This window comes from Danio aesculapii, chromosome 3, assembly GCF_903798145.1.
Source record: "Danio aesculapii chromosome 3, fDanAes4.1, whole genome shotgun sequence".
Classification (NCBI taxonomy): domain Eukaryota; kingdom Metazoa; phylum Chordata; class Actinopteri; order Cypriniformes; family Danionidae; genus Danio; species Danio aesculapii.
In genome coordinates, this window is record NC_079437.1 from 43,915,837 (window position 1) to 43,938,955 (window position 23,119).

General features: G+C 39.6%; 1 protein-coding gene across 2 annotated transcripts in view; it reads right to left on the minus strand.

Moving 5' to 3' along the window:
- LOC130221547 (intercellular adhesion molecule 1) overlaps nucleotides 1-23,119 on the minus strand; it is a 41,613-nt gene that overhangs the window by 10,718 nt on the left and 7,776 nt on the right. Inside the window, exon 5 of one of the 2 annotated variants that reach the window (XM_056454076.1) lies at nucleotides 16,397-18,172. The exons of the other annotated variant lie outside the window; for it this stretch is intronic. Coding sequence (XP_056310051.1) covers nucleotides 18,063-18,172 — 110 coding nt within the window. The 3' untranslated portion in view covers nucleotides 16,397-18,062. Of the gene's footprint in view, nucleotides 1-16,396; nucleotides 18,173-23,119 lie in introns of those variants that run through there. 2 annotated transcript variants of the gene reach the window in all.

Consider the following 23,119-nt stretch of genomic DNA (forward strand, 5'->3'; position numbering starts at 1 on the left):
GCCAAGAATATACATTTATATTATCTGTTATATGTAAATTTTAAGAGTAAAATGCTTTATTAAATCTTCTTATATTAGGTGGCACGTCGTCCATAAATGCAATCATTTCCATAATTTAGCATTTACTGATCCATTAAAGTTTTGTTTAGTTTCTTCATTTGGAAGAATTAAGATGCTGTCCAACTACTAGGTAGTTTTAATTTGATATCTGTACTACCTTTTAATTATTACTAAGTTACAAATAGGGGTGTCTCGGTGGCTCTGGTGGGGCAGGTATTGAATCCTCAAATTTACTTAATGACTTATAAAAATGATTTTTATTACATTTTAATTGCGTCACGGTGGCGCAGTGGGTAGCACCAGGCATGGATTAAGAATTCAGAAGCCCCTGGGCACAATGTTTTGTAGGCCCCCTACCTGGCCGCATCCCTATAGTTGAATTAAAAAAATAAAAAATAAAAAAAATAAGAATAATATAATATTTTTTAAATAAAATTTATCTATAATGTATTGCCCACATTTTTAAAATAAATGATATACAGTACATATATTTCAAGTCTACAAATATTTAACTTATTTTTAAAGCATACTTTGAAAAAAAATACTAATACAACTAGTGAAAATTAATGGATTTTAATATACAGTACTTGTTCAAGTTCACAGAAGCATTACTAAAATCTATATTTAAAGGTATTTTTAATGTATAACTTATACAAACTTATAATCCATATGATTTGGATATAACACCTCTCCAATCCAGTTCTATGAATCTGAGTCTTCTATAATACACACACTTTTTAATGATTCCTACTTTTCTTCCTCGTGATGAAGGGTAAGCAAAATCTGATATGTTCGATCGTGTCAAAAGATGTTGCCATGCGCTTTACGAGCTACGGCACTCACGCTGCTGTTGGTTGCGCTCTTTAGTTATGTTGTCTCTGTCGACCAAACAGTGACGAGCAAGAATCACTCAACTAGCTTATTCCAACAAGGTGCACAATTTGCACTTAGCCTATAGACACTCCAAAATCTGCATTTTTCCACCTCGCAGGGGGCCCAAGTTCGCATGGGCCCCTGGGCCTGTGCCCATAATGCCCATTGGTTAATCTGGCCCTGGGTAGCACAATCTGCATTTCAGTGTGGAGTTTGCATGTTCTTCCTGTGTTGGTGTGGGTTTCCTCCGGGTGCTCTGGTTTCCCCTAGTACAAAGACATGTGGTATAGGTGAATTGGGCAAGCTAAATTGTCCGTAGTGTATGTGCGTGAATGAGTGTGTATTGATGTTTCTTAGTGATCAGTTGCAGCTGGAAGGGCATCCGCTGAGTAAAAACATATGCTGGATAAGCTGGCGGTTCATTCCACTGTGGCGATTCCTGATTAATAAAGGGACTAGAAAACCATTTAGATAAATTACTGATTGAATCTGGCGGCTGCTCTTCAAAAAGGGCAGTGTCATCAGCTAGTTGAGTGATTACCAAGCATCTATCTGTATACCTTCTAAAGATCTCACCTTGAAATGAAATGGCAAAATGTTTGAGCAACATTAAGAAAAAGGTAAGTTGACACTGGGCAACCTTGCCTCATGCCTCTATTTAAACTCATTTTTTAAGTAAAGCCTTGACTTAATTTCACTGAATAATTTCCATCAGCATCTTTTTATTGCATTACAAACCTTTACCAAACCCAAAACTATTTATATATAAATAGTATATGTATAAAAGGATGCTCGACAACATCAAAGGCTCTAAAAAAAATCTAAAAACAAAATAAAACCATCATCTTTAAAGAGTTTATTGTAATAAATTAGGTCAAAGACTAGTCTAGTATTGTTAAATATGAGTCTCTTGCTCATAAAACCAGATTGATTTTCATTTATTACTGAATCAAACACTGATTTGAATCTTCGGCCAAAAATCAGGGCAAAGATCTTGTAGTCATTGTTCAATAAACAAACTAATAGGTCTCCAATTATCTAAAAGAAATTAATCTTTCTTAGGTTTAGGGATTAAACAAATTACTCCTTGACTCAAAGTTGGAGGTAGTTTAGACCGAGTTAAGCTACAGGGTGTCAGCGGGGTCTTAAAGATTTTACAATTCAAAAACACAATTTTAGGCCTTAAAAAGTCTTAAATTCACTGAAATATTGTCTTGTAGGTCTTAAATCATTTTAAACGGGTCTTAATTTTCCTTTGTTTATGTAAAGCTACGCGATCGATCCAAAACATCCAATCACCAACAACACATCTCAATAAAACTTTTAGCAAAAATAATCAAAACTAATATTATAACTGTAGTCTGTTGGGCAAACATTTAGTTTTTAAAGAGGTCTTTTTTTTAAAGTTATGTTAAAAAAAATGTATGTATACAAGATCTGCTTGTTTTGACACATTATTTAAAATATGTGGCTTAGAGTTGACCAATTAGTTTTTTTTTTCTGCTGGGCCATTAAAAAATCCTTAGCGTCTAGTCCTATATAAGTCTGAAATTTCATTCTCCATTGTCTTAAAAAGGTAAGAGTCTTAAAGAGTCTAAATTTGACTTGGTGAAACCTGCAGAAACCCTGAAGCTATCACATTAAACTTCAAAAAGAAACTGAGTCAAGACAGAAAAATGTGTGTGAAATTTAGAGGTGATACCATCATTACTTGGTGACTTATTAAGTTTCAAGTGTTCAATTGCTTTTTTTTATCTCATTAGTGGAAATTGGAGATTTAATAAACATTTTAGCTTCTTGACTATTATTTTTTATATTGTAGAAATGTTTACAGAAAGCTGAGATGAGGAAGAATAGAGATTAGAATAATAACTTATTGCATCCAGATGTTTTTCTTTCCGCAAGCTTTACATTTAGCAAATTAGTAAATTATTACAGCTCAGATCAATGCTTTTTGTCTAATTGTTTACTCTGGCAAGTACAACCCCAAATCAGAAAAAGTTGGGACAGTATAGAAAACGCAAATAAAAAAGAAAGTAATGGTTTCTAAAATTACTATGACTTGTATTTCATTGTGGACAATATAAACACCAAATATTTCATGGTTTGTCTGGTCAACTTCATTTTTATTTGTTAATATACATCCTTTCCTGTAATTCAGATCTGCAACACATTCCAAAAAAGTTGAGACAGAAGCAGTTTAGGGCGAGTAATCAGGTGAATTGGTTAACTAATGATCTGATTTGAAACAGGTGATGACAACAGGTGATTGTAATTATGATTTGGTACAAAAGCAGCATCCAAGAAAGGTCTAGTCCTTTAGGAGCAAAGATGGGCCGAGGATCGCCAGTTTGCCAACAAATACATGAGAAAATTATTGAAATGTTTAAAAACAATGTTCCTCAAAGAAAGATCGGAAGACATTTAGATATTTCACCTTTAACATAATTAAAAGATTCAAGGAATCTGGGGAAATGTCAGTGTATAAAGCACAAGGGTGCAAGCCTAAGCTGAACAACCTTGATCTCCGATCTCTCAGGTGGCACTGCATCGAGAGTCGTCATTCATCTATAAGCCATATCACCACATGGGCTAAGGACTACTTTGGCAAACCTTTGTCAAGTACCACAATACATAGTTACATCCACTAATGCCAGTGAAAACTGTACTGTGCCAAAAGGAAGCCCTATGTTAACAGTGTCCAGAAGCGGCATCAACTTCTGGGCTTAAAGGTATCTGGGATGGCCCATCACACAGTGAAAATGTGTACTGCGGTCAGATGAATCAGTTTTTCAGGTATTTTTGGGAGAAATGGACGCTGTGTGCTCTAAACCAAAGAAGAAATAGATCATTCAGACTGTTTCCAGCAACAAGTCCAAAAGCCAGTGTCTGTCATGGTATGGGGTTGTGTCAGTGCCCTTGGCAAAAGTAACATGCACTTCTGTGATGTCACCATTAATGCTGAAAAGTAGAGATTTTGGAGCACAGTATGCTGCCTTTCCATGCTTACAAATGCATATTTCAACAAAATAATGCAAAACCACATTCTGCACATATTACAAAGTCATGGCTGTAGAGGAAGAGGATATACAGAAGGTACCTGGCTGGTCTGTCTGCAGTCCTGACCTGTCTCCAATAGAGAATGTGTTGCACATTTTGAAGAGCAAAATGCAACAACAATGACTCCTTACTGTTGCCCACCTTAAGACTTGTTTGCAGGATGAATGAGACAAAATCACACCTGAAACACTTCATCACTTGGTGTCTTCAGTCCTTAAATGCTTTACTGTTATAACTTTTTTTGAAATGTGTTGCAAGAAGAAGAAATTAGAACCCATGTTTATTTGGTCAGCTATTTATTCAGCGTTTGTCAAAAAAACCCCAAAACAAAACATAAAAAATCACGAGGAACACATTAAATAATGTTTGTTGTGTTGTCTGCAATGAAATATAAGTTAAAAGCTGGAAATCATTACTTATTTATTAGCGTTTTCCATACTGTTCCAGTTTTTTCTTATTTGGAGTTGTACTTAAACCTGTGTGTTTCTTTCATATGTTTATTTGCTTGAGTGTCCTGGCGAGCCGCATTAGAGCTCTTCCCTGTAGAGCAGTCACTATGGCAACACTGCACTGCACACATTTTTGGCAGTGCAGCCATGTTGCCTACACAAGGCAGTGCAGCCACTGTTGCCTACACAAAACACACACATCACTTCTTTGTGTTTCTCAGAAGAAGTCTCAGTAATTTACAACAACATAGACCCCAGTGAGTGAATAATATCATTTGGGCAATGCAGATGATCTCATTTAGTGGAAATTGAGCAAGCGGTATTGACTCTGAACGGAAATGACTAACAGAGCTAATACTGTATCCAGACAAAAGAATTTTGATGAGCAAGTCGTGTCTTGTGGTCTGCTAGTAGAACAGTATTAGTCTGTTACTCATTTCAGAAAGGTAACTGTAATTGTCAAAGTTATAAACAGTCATAGATACAAAAACAAACCCAAAAAAGAGAGACATTTGAGGCAGGAATTAAGTAAAAAATAAATGTTTTAATGAAATAGCACAACAAAGAGTCACAACAAACATGACAAGGCAATATATTCAGAGGAAGCCACAGACATTGAAAACATTTAATAAAACACAATCAGACATGATAAAGTAGTCAGAGTACAAAATACATTGATAGCACATTACAGTTAAGTCTTTGTCTCTTATTAACTCAACCCACAGTTAAGTGTACCAACACTGTGTAGTTCAGAAACCTTTGGTTTATCTATAAAAGCAATGCTCCGATCAATTAGCTGATAACTGATCATTTTTTGGCTCAAAAATGTCACTAAAAATGACCAACCTCACAATGTTAACGGTTCAAAAGTTAATGCTCTTGAGAAATAGATGCCACCATGATGAACAGAAATGCCAGCTAAATTAACGATAAGGTGTCAGAAATGCTCCTGCACAGTTAAAGGGATAATTCACCCAGAAATGTGAATTCTGCCTCTCTTTGCTTGTTCAAAACTAGTTTGAGATTTTTATTTGTTTTCCTTTGGATTAGTACCTCATTTATCAGAGGAGCTGCAGCGAATGAACTGCCAACTATTACAGCATATATTTTACGCAGTGGATGCCCTTCCAGCTGCAAACCCAGTACTGGGAAACACCCATACACTCTCATATTCACACACAATCATACACTACGGCCAATTTAGTTTATTCAATTCACCTATAGTGCATGTCTTTGGACTGTGGGGGAAACCGGAGCCCCCAGAGGAAACCCATGCTAACACGGGGAGAACATGCAAACTCCACACAGAAATGCCAACTGGTCCAACTGGGACACGAACCAGCAACCTCCTTGCTGTGAGGTGAAAATATATGGAAAAATGTTGGAAACCTTCAAGCATTAACATCCAGTTGAAAAACAAATATTATGGATGTCAATGGTTACATGTTTTTCAATGTACTTCATAATGTCTTCTTTTGCGTTAAAACAGAAGGGTAAATAAATGATGATAGAATGTTTCTTGGGTGAACTATCCCTTTAAGCCAGGAGTGTCTAAACTCGGTCGTGGAGGGATGGTGTCCTGCTTAGTTGGTCCAACTTCCTTCAACATAAGCTGCCTGGAAGTTTCTAGTATACCTAGAAAGTGCTTCATTAGCTGGTTCGGGCATGTCTAATTGGGGTTGGAACTAAACTATGCAGGACCCCGGCACTCCAGGACCGAGTATGGAGACCCCTGCTTTAAGCGAACCCCATTTTCACAATTTTTATTCTCACAATTGGCGGTTTATATCATGAGAGCAAAAAAGTCAACAGTCACCTTTTATTATTACCAATAATACCTTTTTTATTGTTCATCGACTATATTTATTTAAGTATTTATTTATTTATATACTTTAAAGATATAGAAGATATAATCATAAAGTCCAGTTCTGAGTGGGAAGAGATTTCTGACTTTGTCTTACAATTCTGAGAAAGATTTAAATTTTTTTTGATTTGGTGGCTAATTCGTATGAATTTACCCTCTCATTCATAGGAGGAAAATTAGGACGATTCTAAGAGACGATTCATTGGGGCCCCCAAAGTTACTATTATGGCCCATTTCCACTAAGTGGTACAGTATGGTTCAGTACGTTTTTATGGCCGTTTCCACTGTCAAAAGGTACCTAAAAGTGAACCGTACTGTACCACTTTTTGGGTACCCTTTCAAAAGGGTACCTAGCACAACCAAAGGGTACCAAAAGGTGGAGCAAGACGTGCAGCTGAACACTATTGGTTTACAGAGATACGTCACTCGCTTGTGGACAAGCCGAACAATGAAAACACAGGAAATTTTTTAAATGCACAGCCGAGACATTACATCGTAATAATATATACATATAATAACAAGCCATGGTCAACCCGAGCTCAAACAAACCTTATCGTCATCTTAATGAACAGCCACAAAGCCAAGAAGAACAGCAGAATCTACTCTGTGCCCCATAGTTGTTTACAAGGCTGTATAAGCATGAGAGTTTAAAGCATGTGTGTCTATATTTGAAATAACAAACTTTTTGAGCTGATGATAATAATGTGCGCGTGATTATTGAAGTGCTTCTGACATCCGATCCTTTAAGAAACGAACAAACGCCAGAGTGAAGTGTGAAAAAATAAAGGAGCAAATGAATCTTTCAGCACAGTAAAACACGAACAAACTGCCCTGTTTAACTGTTATCATCATCTTTTGGACTATTATGAACTCGGAATGACGGAAATACTCTCTAACAGAGGCTACATGTGCTGCTGAAGATTAAAGATACAGATGAGAGGTTTGCACTGACTGGGCTATATGCTATGTTGTTTTTGAACTTTAATAAAGACTAAATCTGTGCTGTGTGTAGTTCTATAATTGGTAACATATCAGAGATTGTTAGCATCTGTATGTGTTGATATATGTTGCATTTATTTATTTATTTTATATAATTGCAGACGTTGCAGTAGGCTATTTCGCACTGTCATTGATCTGCATTTATAATCAAATGTGTATAAAGCATCTGTTTCGTGTAAGTGCTTCACATATATATTATGTGAACGACCCGTACAGCTTTACTGTCGACATTTCCTTGAGCGAGAATGACATCGACTGAAACTTTCTGTCGTACACCACGCCCACCATTGGTACCCTTTTGGCAGTGGAAATGCAAGTCTGATAAAGGTGACCCGTACCGACCCATACTGTACCACTCAATGGAAACAGGCCATTACCCCCCCCATCCCCCCGCCCCACCGCCCTACTCGTCATTTTCGCCCACGATAACACCAACCCCATCAACTCCCCCCCGTACTGGCTCTTCATTTTAGTCCGGGACACCATCGAAATGTTGTCATAAGGCCTGTACTTGCCAGCGGCGCCCCGGCTCTCATTCATACATCTTAGTATGATTTGCTCATCTTCCAATGACGCTTGGGATTAGAGATGGGGTTCGGAGGCATGCCTCTGTTTATAAATCTTCTTTTTATAAAAAATATTTGTAAAAATTATACAAATTAAAACATATGAATTAGTATTAATTAGCCACCTTTTCACAATTTGTAAAACAGCTTCACATGTTGTAAAATAAGGCTGAGAAGTGTGATAAAAAAATAATCCCTTTACTATTTAGTATCAGAAATAAGTGCAGCTAATGATTATAGCTCTCAACACCTGAAGCTGAATGTGAGAATGACTGAAGTGTCAGTTCATGGCCATTACATTTAGGTTGCCATCAGATTTATTGTTTTTAACACAATTCTTTGCAGCACTGAGAACCAATCTAACCAATCACAGACAATTCTGTTGAGCTTATGAATGCAGCAGCCAATCAGAGGGATTATTAGTCACCACTAATCTAAACGAGTCACTTCTAAACACTGAAACTGTGTAAGAAATTCATTTCCTAGCTTAAGTTTTTAGATTATTAAAGTATTTACATTATTAAATGATTTGAAAATAAAAATGCTGTTTTCTTTTGTCGTCAGTCGAATATTGGATGCAATTTTGTATTGAAAAGTTACAGTAAATAACATAAAAGCAACCTGTGGTCTTACTTTATCTGAAAAAGTACCATTTGACAGAGAGTTTACACTTAGATAAAGCTTGAATGCTCAGGATCAGCCAATCATAATGAGAAGAATTCAGCTGATCAGAGCAATCTGTGCATATCACATGCAATTATATAACCCTATTAACATTATTCTTCCATTAAACTCCACGCATTAAACAGAAAAAAAACCGAACACAACTTTCTGCATACGTGGAGCCTTGTTTACAAAAAAGCGAGTTCACACTGATCTGAATGTGCGTACGGCAAAATCGACACCAGCGTTCAGATCATAAAAACATTTGGTTCTGATGGGAAAAGTGCTCAGCACCATGTCAAGTTCTGACAAATGTACACACTTTTCCTTGTGGTAGATTCAAAGTATTTGGAAATTGGGTCATTCTGTTCATTTCTCTCAACTATACGCACACACATTTGAGAAATGATCAAATATAGGCTGCTTCTAAGCAACATTTTATAAATGAAGCCTTATAAACTGTAAAATGCAGTTCATATTAGACCAATGTTGTTAGTTCACATTATATCTTTGTAATCCTTGGTTAACAAGAACCAGATTCACAATGTTTTGCTTAGTCATTAGCCAGCAATTAAGTTTGCTAGCAGTTTTCAGATTGTTAATGTTACAGTTAGTGTTAGTTGCAATTTTCAAGTAATCATAGCATGCTCTTGATCACTAATGCATCCCAAGATGAAAATGTTGCACCATTCCTTTTGTTCAAAAAACAAATACATAGAAAAAAAAGACATACATTTGCAATAGTAACAGCGCTATTGATGTAACAAGTTCACTTTAGCGATAAAACAGTGGATGGACGAAACAGTCCATGAGTGAAAATTGATGTCATGGTATTAATTTTGTAGAACAGACTATTATTATTATTATTATTACTTATTACTTGTGAACTAGGGTTGCACAATATATCGTTTCTACATCGATATCGCAGTGTGTGAATCTGCAATAGTCACATCGCAGGATCTACAGGAATTTTTATGTGATTTTCAGGCTTGTTACAGTAAGATTTCAAGCTAATTTAAACTATTTGGGCACAAAAAATGTTTTGTGAATGTAAAGTTTGCTACTTTGACAAATGTTTATTGTTTATTTATTTTTTAAAAAGCTCATACGGTGTTACTTTACATTTGATTATTGCGTTTCTGCACCTCTATGCTGTTAGAATTCACAGAAAGCCATGAAGTACTGTTTTTTTTTAGCTTTGTTCTATTGTTTTCATCAGTGCTTAATTTTATTTTGCATATTTTTATATCATTTTATGCAGATCCACTTCCCTACAAAATCATCTGTCAATGTAATATAGGGAATTCTTTCCAAATATGGTTACTCAATGTGAAATCATATTCATATTGCAATATATACTGCTAAAAAACTAAATATGGCAAAGTCAGTTTTTTCCCAATATCGTGCAGCCCTATTGTGTACCATGAGTAAAAAAATATCAGTTAATTTACCATATTTTGTGTATCATGTTATTTTTCTCCCATTTTCCTTGTTTATTAATGCTTTTAAATTGCACTATGGGACGTTGACCTTTCTTTCAACAACTTTTAACCTTGAAAAGTTTGAAAAAGTGACTTTTATCGACATTTTCAATAGTTTAAAGTGATATATTGTCTGGGTTGGTGTTGTATATACGGTACAAAAACCTTGTAATAAGCTGTGCCTGCACATTTTCTGTTTTTTTACAGACTATTTATTATTTCTAATACATTATATTATTATTTCAAACTAAAAAATATCAATAAACGTCACTTTGTTAAACTGTAGAGTTGGTTTTTCAACATCAAAAGTCATCAGAGCAGAGATCAAGGTCTCATAATGCAATTCACAACTGTAAATAAACAGAAAAATACTTGGATATTGTTAATTAACAGATTTTTTTTACAGTGTAGGTCATCCATTAATGTAAATGACCTAAAAAGTACCTAATTAACACAGACAATAATAGAAAAATGTGACTATTTAATTGCTTTTAAAAATTAAAATATCACAATATATCAGGATTTATACATGCATCGCAGTTAAATTCCAGGACTTTTAACGAAGTTTTAAGCACTTTTTGTTAATTTTAAGGACTAAAATAAATTATAATTAAAATACATTTAAAAGGTTATTATTCACTATAAAGTGGATGACCTATAGCGTTAATTCTGAGAGAAAAGAATTGTGTTTTATCACAAAAAAACTTGCAATTATTTCAAATTTCATTTGCAGTGATTTTGTGAGATTCATTGGATGGTGTGATACTACAAGGGTTAGACCTCAGTCCTTTTTGCTCATATTTTTTATACTGCAGCGACAATGTGATAACTTCAAAAAGTTATGCTCATGCTTTGTGATTCTCTTTCAGATTGTTTGGTAGATCGAGAAGTCTATAAACAGAGGTCGGAGCCATCTCCAAGCAGGTGGGACTTGAGTTTCAAGTGGGCTGTTCACACCTGGAGTTTTTATTTTTGTTTAATGTCTTGTACATGGCACAGGCCAGCAAACAATTTTGTGTTTAATAGACGTCTAATAGACATCTAAACATAGACAGCTTGGCTAAAACAAGGGTAAATATGGAGTGAAAATCTAATAGATGTCTAAGAATAGGCCAAAACTAGACTATTCATCAAACAGATTAGACAGACTTTATATGTGCAGTCATTCATTTCTATTTATTTGATGACTAGTCTAGTTTTGGCCTATTCTTAGACATCTATAAGATTCTCACTGACAGTTTAGCCTTGTTTTAGCCAAGACGGCTATGTTTAGACCAGGGGTTCTCAAACTTGTTCACTTCGGGACCCACCTCCTTTTCCGAAAATTTTTTGAAGGCCTATGTCTGACATTTTTTCTTAAACTGATCGTCTAGAAAAAAAGCTTATTTTAAACCTTTATTTACAAAAACATTTCTTTTGCTTATACTATTAATAGATTAATTTATAATACCTTAATTTTCTACAGCATTTTATATTTAAAAAATGCCTTTTCCTTAATAAATGAACCTGTACAGGACAATAGATGACAACTTTTTTTTAATTGGACTAACTACTATTCATCTATTGATCTTATCCATTAAAGAAAAGGATATTAGGGTTTTTAGGATATTATTGGAGTTCGCTGACAGTAGCGATCAACTGTTTACTAAAACACCACCGCTAGATCTTTCTGTAAGAGTTCAAACAAATAGAGCACGCATAGTTTGTAAATCAATAGAGATGTGTGACTCTGACATGAGTCACAGACATGAGACACGCATGAACTGGTTACTGTTATGAAGCGGACAGGAGACAGAGGTAAGGAAACGTTAGGGTGTTTATTAAATGACAACAAGGAGCACATGAAGGATAGCCAGGAGGATCAGGAATGATGTTGGGGTCTTTTCCTCCGTGGCTGGGTAACAGGAATACACGAGGATGGACAGCACACACCAGATACAGCTGACAGAGGATGACACAGACTTGGAAGGACTGGAAGACAGGACGATTCGGGTGGACCAGGAAGACTAGGAGGAATACAAAGAGAACAGGTAAGTAAAGCGTTTGTTTTAGCTGAGGATGACTACGCTGAGTGGTCGCTCAGTTGTCCGCTTTCGTCGAGACGAGCCCGGACAATGAGCGACTGGAGTGCTGTGCTTTTATCTGGTGCTCGTGAATGTGATGCAGCTGTGTGCTCATTAGAAGTCAGGTGATGGTGATCTTCGTGAGTGGGGATCGTGAGAGCCTGACCAATCCGTGACAGTACCCCCCTCCCCAGGGCCCGCTCCTGAGGGCCGACACCTCCGACGCCGTGGTGGTCTCCCTCTGCCTCTAGGCGCTGGGAACTCAGGGTGGCTCTCATGAAACTCCACCATGAGACTAGGATCGAGAATATCAGCTCTGGGAACCCATGTCCTTTCTTCGGGGCCGTACCCTTCCCAGTCCACCAGGTACTCCAACTGGCCACCACGACGTCGGGAACGCAAGATCTCCTTCACTGCGTAGACGGCTCCTTCTTCTAGGAGCAGTGGAGGAGGGGGTTCCTCTTCGTGGTCAGGCTCTGTGGAGGGAAGAACAGGATCGTGATAGGGTTTCAGGAGTGATACGTGGAATGTAGGGTGAATACGGTAGTGAGAGGGTAATTGTAGTTTGTAGGTGACGGGGTTAACCTGTTCCACGATGGTGAAGGGACCAACAAATCGGGGACTTAACTTGCGAGAGGGCAGTCGCATGCGTATGTCCCGGGTGGATAGCCACACCTTTTGTCCGGGTGTGTATCTGGGTTCTTCAGACCTTCTTCTATCGGCGGTTACCTTGCTTCGACGGACTGCCCTCTGCAGATGTTGATGAGCCTCGTCCCAGACTCTCTCGCTCTCCCGGAACCAGTGATCCACTGCGGGGACATCAGATGGTTCGCCATCCCAGGGAAAGAGCGGTGGTTGGAAGCCCAGGACGCACTGGAATGGCGTGAGTCCGGTGGAGGGTTGCCGCAGTGAATTTTGGGCATATTCTGCCCAGCCCAAATACTGGCTCCAGGAGCTCTGGTGACCACTGCAGAAGGTCCTCAGGAACCGTCCCACCTCCTGAATCTTCCTCTCTGTCTGCCCGTTGGTTTGGGGATGATATCCAGAAGAGAGGCTGACGGCCACACCTAGGAGCTTGAAGAAGGCTTTCCATAGACGTGAGATGAACTGTGGACCTCTGTCCGACACAATATCTTCTGGAATACCAAATGACCTGAAGACTTGATTAAAGATATTGTCGGCTGTTTCAAAGGCTGTGGGAAGACCTTTCAGAGGGATTAGTTTGACAAACTTTGAGAATCTATCTACGATGACTAGAATACAGGTATTACCTTCTGACGAGGGGAGGTCAGTGATAAAGTCCACTCCTAGGTGTGACCAGGGACGGTTCGGAATCGGCAAGGGATGGAGCTTTCCAGCGGGTAGATGACGTGGGCTCTTGGATTGGGCACAGTCCTTACAGCCCTGAACATATTGCCTCACATCCCTTGCCATGTTTGGCCACCAGAATCGTTGGGATACTAGCGAGAGAGTATTGTTGATCCCTGGATGTCCAGTGCCTAGCGAGGTATGTAAGGAGTGGATCAGATCTACCCGGTGTTCAGGTGGTATGAACTGCCGATGAGGAGGGCATCCCGGCGGAGCAGGGGCTTCCGGAGTGGCAACGACTGGAGGAGCGTTCCAGGTGATCGGACAAATGGAGATGTGTTCGGGAAGAATCTTCGTTGGGAGTTCTTCATGATCGTGATGCTCGTGTAAACGAGAGAGAGCGTCTGCTCTTAGATTCTTGGGTCCTGGACGATAGGAAATGGAGAAATCAAAACGTGAGAAGAAAAGTGACCATCTGGCTTGACGTGGACATAGTCTCTTGGCCTCTTTGATATATTGGAGGTTTTTGTGATCTGTGATCACCTGGAACGGATGTTTGGCTCCCTCCAACCAGTGACGCCACTCCTCCAAGGCTAGCTTGATTGCTAGAAGCTCCCTGTCTCCTATGCTGTAATTCTGCTCCGCCGGGCTCAACTTCCGAGAGAAATAGGCACAGGGATGCAGTCGGGGCGGTGTATCATGATGTTGGGATAATACTGCCCCGACGCCGGTGGTGGATGCGTCCACTTCCACCACGAAAGGAAGATTTGGGTCAGGATGAGTCAGGAGTGGGGCCCTTGTGAACTCCTTCTTAAGAAGGCGGAAGGCTGCGGCTGCTTCTTTGGTCCACTCCAGTCCTTTGGGTTTACCCTTGAGGAGATTAGTGAGAGGTGATGTAATCCTGCTGTAGTCCTTGATAAACCGTCTATAGAAGTTAGCAAACCCAAGAAACCTCTGGAGCTCCTTAATGGAAGTGGGTTCTGACCAGGATAGAACAGCCTCAATTTTCTTCCCATCCATACGTATACCGGTTTGGTCAATGATGTATCCCAAGAAATGAATCGACTTCTGGTGGAATGAGCATTTCTCCGCTTTGAGGTAGAGGTGATGTTCTCTCAATGTGTGTAGGACCTCCGCAACGTGTTGGCGATGTTCGGCCTCACTCCGGGAGTAAATGAGGATGTCATCTATGTACACTATTACAAAGTGGTGAAGAAACTCCCGGAGGACTTCATGAATGAAGTTTTGGAATACGGAGGGGGCGTTGACCAGACCGTAAGGCATGACCTCATATTCATAGTGGCCAGTAGGGGTCACGAATGCTGTCTTCCATTGGTCCCCCTCACGTATTCTTATCAGATTATACGCGCTGCGGAGGTCCAATTTAGTGAAGACTTTAGCTTCTCGGAGCTGTTCCAAAGCGGCTGGTACCAGAGGAAGGGGATATCGGTATTTTACTGTACCGTTATTTAGGACCCTGTAGTCGATGCATGGACGCAGCCCTCCGTCCTTCTTGGCCACAAAGAAGAAGCTTGAGGCGGCTGGTGATTTTGAGTGACGTATGTACCCCTGACTCAGAGCCTCCCTTATGTAATCTTCCATTGCCTGATTCTCTGGAAGCGAGAGCGGGTAGATCCTACCTCTTGGCAACTGGGCATCTGGAACTAGGTCGATCGCGCAGTCCCATGGCCGATGCGGCGGTAGCTGGGAAGCTCTCTTGGGGCAGAAGACATCATGAAAGGAGCTGTACTCCTTAGGAATGTGGATAGACTGTTTCTCAGGAGGACTCTCGACCGATGTTGTAAACAAAGAAATGGGGTTCCGACCTTGAAGAGGGAGATTTGGAAAACAGGTAGGTGTACATCCAGATCCCCATTTCTTTATCTCTCCTGTGCCCCAAGAGATGATGGGATCGTGCTTCACCAGCCACGGGCGCCCTAGAATGATGTCCATATTTGCACCCTCCAGAACCAGAAATTGAATCCTCTCTTGATGTAACAACCCCACTTGAAGAAGGATGTCTTCGCATTGTCGATGGATACGGGTCGAAGATCGAGTGCACTGGGTTATCGGTTGTATCTGGTATATATGCGAGGACGCCTCAGTACGTAGGTGGAGTTGACGACAGAGGGATTGGGAGATGAAGTTCCCTGCTGACCCGGAGTCGATGAGGGCTGTGACAAGGAGAGAAATAGAGGCAGTAGTTATTTGTACGGTGGTAGTAAGTGGTTTACATTGTTCAATATTCGTACTGAATACACTCACTGAAGTCCGAATGGGACGAAGGGGACACTCCATACGGGTGTGTCCACTGACACCGCAGTATAGACACAGACCCCGGGTCAGCCTCCTCTGTCGTTCCGCTGATGTCAGTCTTCCAGACTCTATTATCATGGGTTCTGGTTCTGGAGAGGCTGTTGACTCAGGCGATTGGAAAGTGGAGCTGGTGGCTGTAGAATCCGCTTCAACTGGTCCACCAGCTCTTGAAAGTGATCGGGGGTGCTCATGTTGTCGTCGTTATTGGTCCGGGCTTCTGTTATGAAGCGGACAGGAGACAGAGGTAAGGAAACGTTAGGGTGTTTATTAAATGACAACAAGGAGCACATGAAGGATAGCCAGGAGGATCAGGAATGATGTTGGGGTCTTTTCCTCCGTGGCTGGGTAACAGGAATACACGAGGATGGACAGCACACACCAGATACAGCTGACAGAGGATGACACAGACTTGGAAGGACTGGAAGACAGGACGATTCGGGTGGACCAGGAAGACTAGGAGGAATACAAAGAGAACAGGTAAGTAAAGCGTTTGTTTTAGCTGAGGATGACTACGCTGAGTGGTCGCTCAGTTGTCCGCTTTCGTCGAGACGAGCCCGGACAATGAGCGACTGGAGTGCTGTGCTTTTATCTGGTGCTCGTGAATGTGATGCAGCTGTGTGCTCATTAGAAGTCAGGTGATGGTGATCTTCGTGAGTGGGGATCGTGAGAGCCTGACCAATCCGTGACAGTTACCACTAATCATCGTTATCTTTACATTTGTGTGATGGTTTGCTTTATACATATTAGCATGTAGTCCTAGTAGACGTGCAGTGGTTGAAAGTGCAGCCATGTTTAAGTCTGTATTTTACAGTGAGACTCTTTTTTGCAGTCCGAAGTAATCAATAATAGAAAACGGGAACTGCTATTACACCAATCATTTTATATACAATATATTTAATATTGAAATCAAATAATTATAGTACAATAATTAAGTTGATTTTAAGCTATCTCGCGGCCCACCTGCAGGATCACGGAGGCACACTGGTTGAGAATCCCTGGTTTAGACGTCTATTAGACATCTTTTAAAAACACAAAATCCTTGCTGAGAGAGCCAATATTGTGTTTTATTAACGTCTACATCTACCCCAACGTTAAACCCAACCTCATAGTAACCTGTTGTGTTTTATTAATGTCTACTACACCTACACCAACCCTAAACCCAGCTCACTTACAGCATAAGTCCACTTGGAGGTCACCCAGCCTACTTGCAGTAAAATTTCCCCCAATTGGAGGTCTCCGGATTGTCTGCTACAGTACCTACTTGGGTAGAAACACATTATAAATCTGTCAGAATCAACACATTCTCACTCCTCACATATTAACACTTGGACAGGACCACTAGGCGTAGTGCCATTTTTTAATGCCCCTTAAGCATTATTAAAATGATCTACAGAGTACTCCATTGGTGACCCAAAAAGAAACCTTTGTGTCAACACCAAAACTATGACAGTATAAATAGACAACTTGCTTTGTATTCCAAGTCTCCTGAAGCCACATGATATGGTTATGTAAAGAATAGAGTGAAGCGAAGTGCTGTCAATGATCTCACTCCTTTTTTCATTCATAAAGTAGACCTGCATTTCACAACTGGAGACGAAAGACATGCCAGCTAGTGCAATCTCAGCATTAGCTGACGTAATGAAATTCCCATGTCTGCATGTTGATGCCAGAGGTTTCTCAATTAAAGCAATTACAGGAAACCTGCATGCGGAAAAAACAATGCTTAAGGTGTCCTGTGTGTTTAAAAGTGACACCGCGGGTTCCTGACCAAGCCTCATTATGTGATCACTTGTTAGTGGGAATGTACTTTTTTCTAACTATGGTTGTTTTTGAGGATTTTCTAGTTCTACAAATTTGAAGTTAAATTCACCCATTTAAACCACTGTTGTATAGACCCTGATTTATGTAGAGGCACAATTAATTAACGTAGTGTCATGCAGTAATGCTATTTCCACACTGTAAAAAAAGTGGACTCAACTTAAACATGTTAAGCAACTTGCTGCACAGCTTTTTTGAGTTGACTAAACTTTTAACACAAGTACTGCACTTCAATCGATTTAAGTTGAGTCAACTAAAAAAGCTCTGCAGCGAGTTGCCTTACAATTTTAAGCTAACTTTTTCGTTCAGTGCACATGCTCAATAATAGTTTGAAGTCATATTTTGTGCTGTCAGCACAATAACATTCATTGAACACATAAAATAGCCTAATTTAAAGCAAAAAAGAGAGCTGCTTTCTACTCGCAGCACCTCAAGCCATGCACAATCACATCTGTTATTTAAAAACAAACCAAGAATAGTCAAGTTTTTCATGATCTCCCTGAGGAGACGTTCCTGATTTGAGGTCATCTCTTGCAAGTTTGTTAAATGACAGTGTTTGGAGGACTTTTAATCTTGATTATTACATAAGAGACGATTAACAGGACTGCCAACACGACGCCAGCTATAACAATGGCCCAGAATGTGGTCCTTCCTGTGGGAGAAATGACATTAATGGTTTTACCATCAGATGAATGCATCGACAGCTTCCTCAACAAAAGTATGACTCGGCTTGATTTATTGCAAACAAACAGCAGCGGTTATCCTGGAACAGCCTGGCAGGAACACAACACCACTGGACGGGTAATTACAAGAGACTATTGTTGAACTGGTCCTTATTTGCATTTGACTAAAGTGCTTGATAAATGATCGAATGTGAATGTGAAGCTTTTTCAAAACAGCAAAAACAACCTGTAGATAAAGAATGAACTTTATGATAAAGCAAAACTAAGATTTAAAGATAATCAACTTGTATAAACAAGCTAAATCATACATCATAACACATGCTTGTTTGCATCCTCATTTTCAGTGTTTTTGTTCAAATGTTTTGTTCCAAAATGAATACAAGCCTTGGTCCACATTTGTAAGAAGAGTTCAAATTTAAATGTAGAGTTTTAGGGATAACATTTTACAGGCCAACCTATAAAATGGGTTTTAAGGGTGCTCTCACACCTAGACTTTAGTTTCGAAACCTGGTGAATTTGCCCCTTAGCTTGGTCTGTTTGGACATATGTGAACACTGCAACTGCGCTTGGATCTTCACCAAAGCAATTGTTTAGTCTAGGATCTGATGAATCGAACTCTGTAGCGTATCGACTATAGTGAGAAAGCATTGCAATCCAACAAACTAACCAACCAGTCTACTTCACAGTGTATTATGGTTATGTACTAGGTCTATATGGTTATATGCAGAGAGAATTATGAGTAGGGCGGGATGTCATTCGTACCGGTAAATGTGCATTTCGTGTCAATTACGAAAGTGAAATATTACCGATTGCTGTTTATCCATTAGGAAAATTGACCAAATTTACCATCAGCTATTCTTTGCATATTTTAATCTTATAATATTTAGTATTATGCCTATTCCTGCAGGCACAGGGAGTCAACTTATGTCATATTGACGTTGTACCCCAACGTCGTGGGGACGCTGGATTGTGTTTGGAAATGAAAATCGGGTTGACATCAGAACTCAATGTCAGGCTGAAGTAAATTTCCAACGTCCAACCAAATATCAACGTCTAATCATGTTACACATTGACGTTGTGTGGACGTTACCACTATGACATCTATCAGACATTGGATTTTAGTCACTTTCCAACACAAAAAAAAACAACCAAATATCAACGTTAATTGATGTCGTTATTGGACGTCAAAATAATGTCCTTAGATGCTGGCTAGTCATTGACGTCATGACCAAAATCTAACCTAATATTAATGTCTTATGATGTTGTGTGCCTGCTGGGATTGTTTTGTTCATTTCTGCACTGACACCTCGAAAAAAAGATCAACACAGATCTGCTTCATGATGTGACTCAGTCTCGGTTCATCTGTTATTTCTCTAAAATGTAAAACCTGTATTGCATAAATCTAGCCAACGTTTTTAAGCTCATCATTATTAATGAAAACAAAAGTAATTAAATGTCTTATTATTATTTTAAAATAACAAATATTATGTTACAAACAAACTGCAATAGATTGATAGATTATTGGATACATTTTACAAACGTAAAAAACTGAAATGAGGCTATGTATGAGAAAGTCTTATCTCTGATTTATATTTGATGACGATGTCTGTGGGTGTCACATTCAAAATTAAAGTGCACCTTTTCCATTATAATGACTTAGTGATGTTTTATAACAAATTTCTGGAGGAGCACGCGCAGAAGTTTCAGTATCAAATACGTCATTGACAATTATTCTATTATCCAATCAGTTCTTGACCAAACCCCTATATATACCAAAGCTGTCTTACCTGCAGCATCTTACGACTTTAGCAACCCTCCACCACCCCGTCACCTCACCTCTTAAGCATTACAATCCCGGGGGGAGCGTTCTGGGGCCGGGCTAGATACTTCGCTCCAATCCCTATTCCTCTTTGTTTCCTGATAAGAGGAATAACTCGAGTTTGGGTGTCTTCCCCGAGCTCAGAGCCCTCTCCCCGGACAGCACGCCAAATACGCTTTATTCTGAAACTATTGCAAGTGTGAACTCGTGAATTGCTCATCAATTAAAATAATGAAGTATGACAGCTGAGCAGAATCCTGGAAAATAAACAACCCAGGCTCATTCTGAAAACGTACCTCTATATACATTTCTGGAGAGCTTCAAATAGGTCCCAGGAGCTATGTTTTTTTTTTTTGCAGTTTTTGTTTTCGCAGATCCAGCAGAGACTGCTGTGTATGCGTTTTTGAGATCTCAGATATCTCTTGTGAGTGCCATTCGTGCCTGCTGTTCTTGCGTAAACCCACCAGAGGCCGCTGTCACTGACTGACTGACCGATCTACTGACCCACAATCCTCCTTCTATACACACAACCAACTGTATTGATTGAGCTGCCCACCCACTGCCCTAAACCAAACCAACAATTTTCAAAAACAATCCACGTCTGATTTTTACCACGTTTTCAGATTTTATCACATTCTCACCCTGTTATTTACTGGTTTATTATACTTTTTTGGCTTGTTGTTAATGTTTTTTGTCTTTCTGAAATCGTTCTTCACCTGACCAAAACTCTATCGTCGTGGTCAACGGCTCTCTGCATCTTAAGTCCGCATCTTAAGTACATGGCGAGCTACTTAACAAACTGGTAACAGCGAGAAAGCCATCCACACGAAGGTAAGGGGTCAGCTGGTAAGTGCAAAAAGCAATGGCGTTGTACCGCCCCATATCGTTTATTTTAAAAATGAATTACAGTCATACGTACTTCTGGCTACATATTTCGCGATCTCCAGAAATGTATATAGAGCTACGTTTTCAGAATGAGACTATGTTGAAAATAAATCGTGGAACTCTGACCAGTGTGAGGAGAGTTTATTCGCACGTGTCTTGTTTTAACTATCTTGGTCCTTTTTAACTTTGCTGTGTGAAAACGAACCACACCAAGAATGAAAAGCAACATTGTAACAATTTTGATCCCTGTTTTGGAACAAAACAATCGATCCACAGGTGTGAAAGCACCCTTAGTAAAAAGCCTGAATTTACTTTGAGAAAGTCAGCTGCTACAAATTGTCTAAATGGGATCGAAGATGTCATTCTGTTACATTAGACATAATGATGCCAAGGGCCTACAAGTTACAAATAATATCATCCCGTAACCCTGAGAAGATTATGAGATTTGGTGTCGTTGTGTTGATGCAATAGGAAACTTTCAGCTTGTGCCAGCGTCTGAAGCATGTGTGAAATCACTGCAAATCTAGTGACTAACAGAGAAATCAGGTGACAAATTATAGCACCTCAAGACTGTGGTGCAGATTTGCTGAAAATCCTCTCAGTAGCAAGGCTCTGGGAAGGAACGTTTGGTTTGAAAAATGTCCTCAACTGTTTGGCACTGTATATGCAAAGCTCCCATACAGAGGCTCAATACTAGGTGCAAAGCTACTTAAAATAGCTGCCATATAAGCTTTGCATAACAGGAGCCAATCCTGTTTGCAGAAGCTTTAGGACTGACACAAAAATAGTCAGTGGACTGTCTCCAGATGTCGCTGTACACACCACAATGCACAAAGCTGTCATTTCAGGGCAAACACTTTCCACATGGTGGGAGTTTTAGCATCCTGAATGCGCTCACAATAGCGTAGGTGTATGTACCTCTCAGGAGCCAAACCACAGTTTCCAAATCTCAAGTTGTGGTGGTGAATCAAGCTTGAGATCTAAGATCTTTCCAGATGGGAACCTCCTATGGAGTGCTATCTGTAGATGTGCTTTCTAAGGGGGTGGTTATAGGAACTCTCCACCAATCTGGTCCCCTGAGAACTATTTTCCTCTCTGGCCATTTTCCTGATTGGATGACACTCGTAACACTCACAAAACTCACCAAAATTAACAACTTGTGGATTGAGGACACCGTAATCCATGCTGTGCTTTTGTTCTGGGTTTTGTGATGATAATAGAGGATGTATGAGTTAAGACTTTTTAAGAGACCAAGAGACTCAATTGCTTACCCCAACTTACTATGTAACATATCATAAACACTTTTGTAACATATCATAAACACTTACAAGGAAATTTGACTGGTAATTGTTGCTAAAATTTGTTTTTATATTTATTGTAATTAGACCTCACACTAAAGTAGGAGACTCAAAAGAGCTCCTTTAACTAAAAACATTAGTTCCTGAGGTACATACATGCCAAAAACGAAGGAACTTTCACCAATATTTTTAGAAACTATGACAAAACTCCTTGAAAGCATACAGAGGCAGCCTTGGCAGCATACAGTATGTACCAAAGAATTCACCTCTAACAGTTCTGGAGGTGTAAGAGTTAATAAAACAGACTGGTGCCGTCTACACTAGTACATTTGTGTTCAGTTATGCTTTCATTTTCAAGAGTATGCACTTCAGTCCATCTACACTGAAATAGATCAGTGTTTCCAAAACTAAAATAGGATCTTTAGCCTTTTCAAAACTATCTTTTTCCAGGCCTCAGCCCCTGACTCCTGGGATTTCTGCTCCTAAATTTAAAAGCTTGCGTTCTGTCTATAGCGAACTCTGCCACACCACCCCAAATGGGGTCATGAATGCATCCCGAGTGACTACAACTGCTGTTGGGACAGCTACTGTTGTCCCAACAGACCAACAGATACTGTAGCAGCCCCTCATATAAAAGTTTTTTAGTGGTTGAGGTACAGCTTTTAACTTCAGACAACTGATGTACCATGTGAGATACAGTAGGGGCTTTCCCAGGTATGGACGGCTGTCTAAGGTCATGCCCCTGCCTCTGAGGAAGGCATACTTTGTGAATCTCAATGTTGAACTGCTAATTAGACTGACCTCATATCACCCCGTTGTCAGTGGATAGTTTAAAAGACAGATGTCCTGTTGTCACATGGGGCCAGGATGGCATGCACAAACTTTGAAAAGGTGCAAGGGGACAAGGCTAGGCC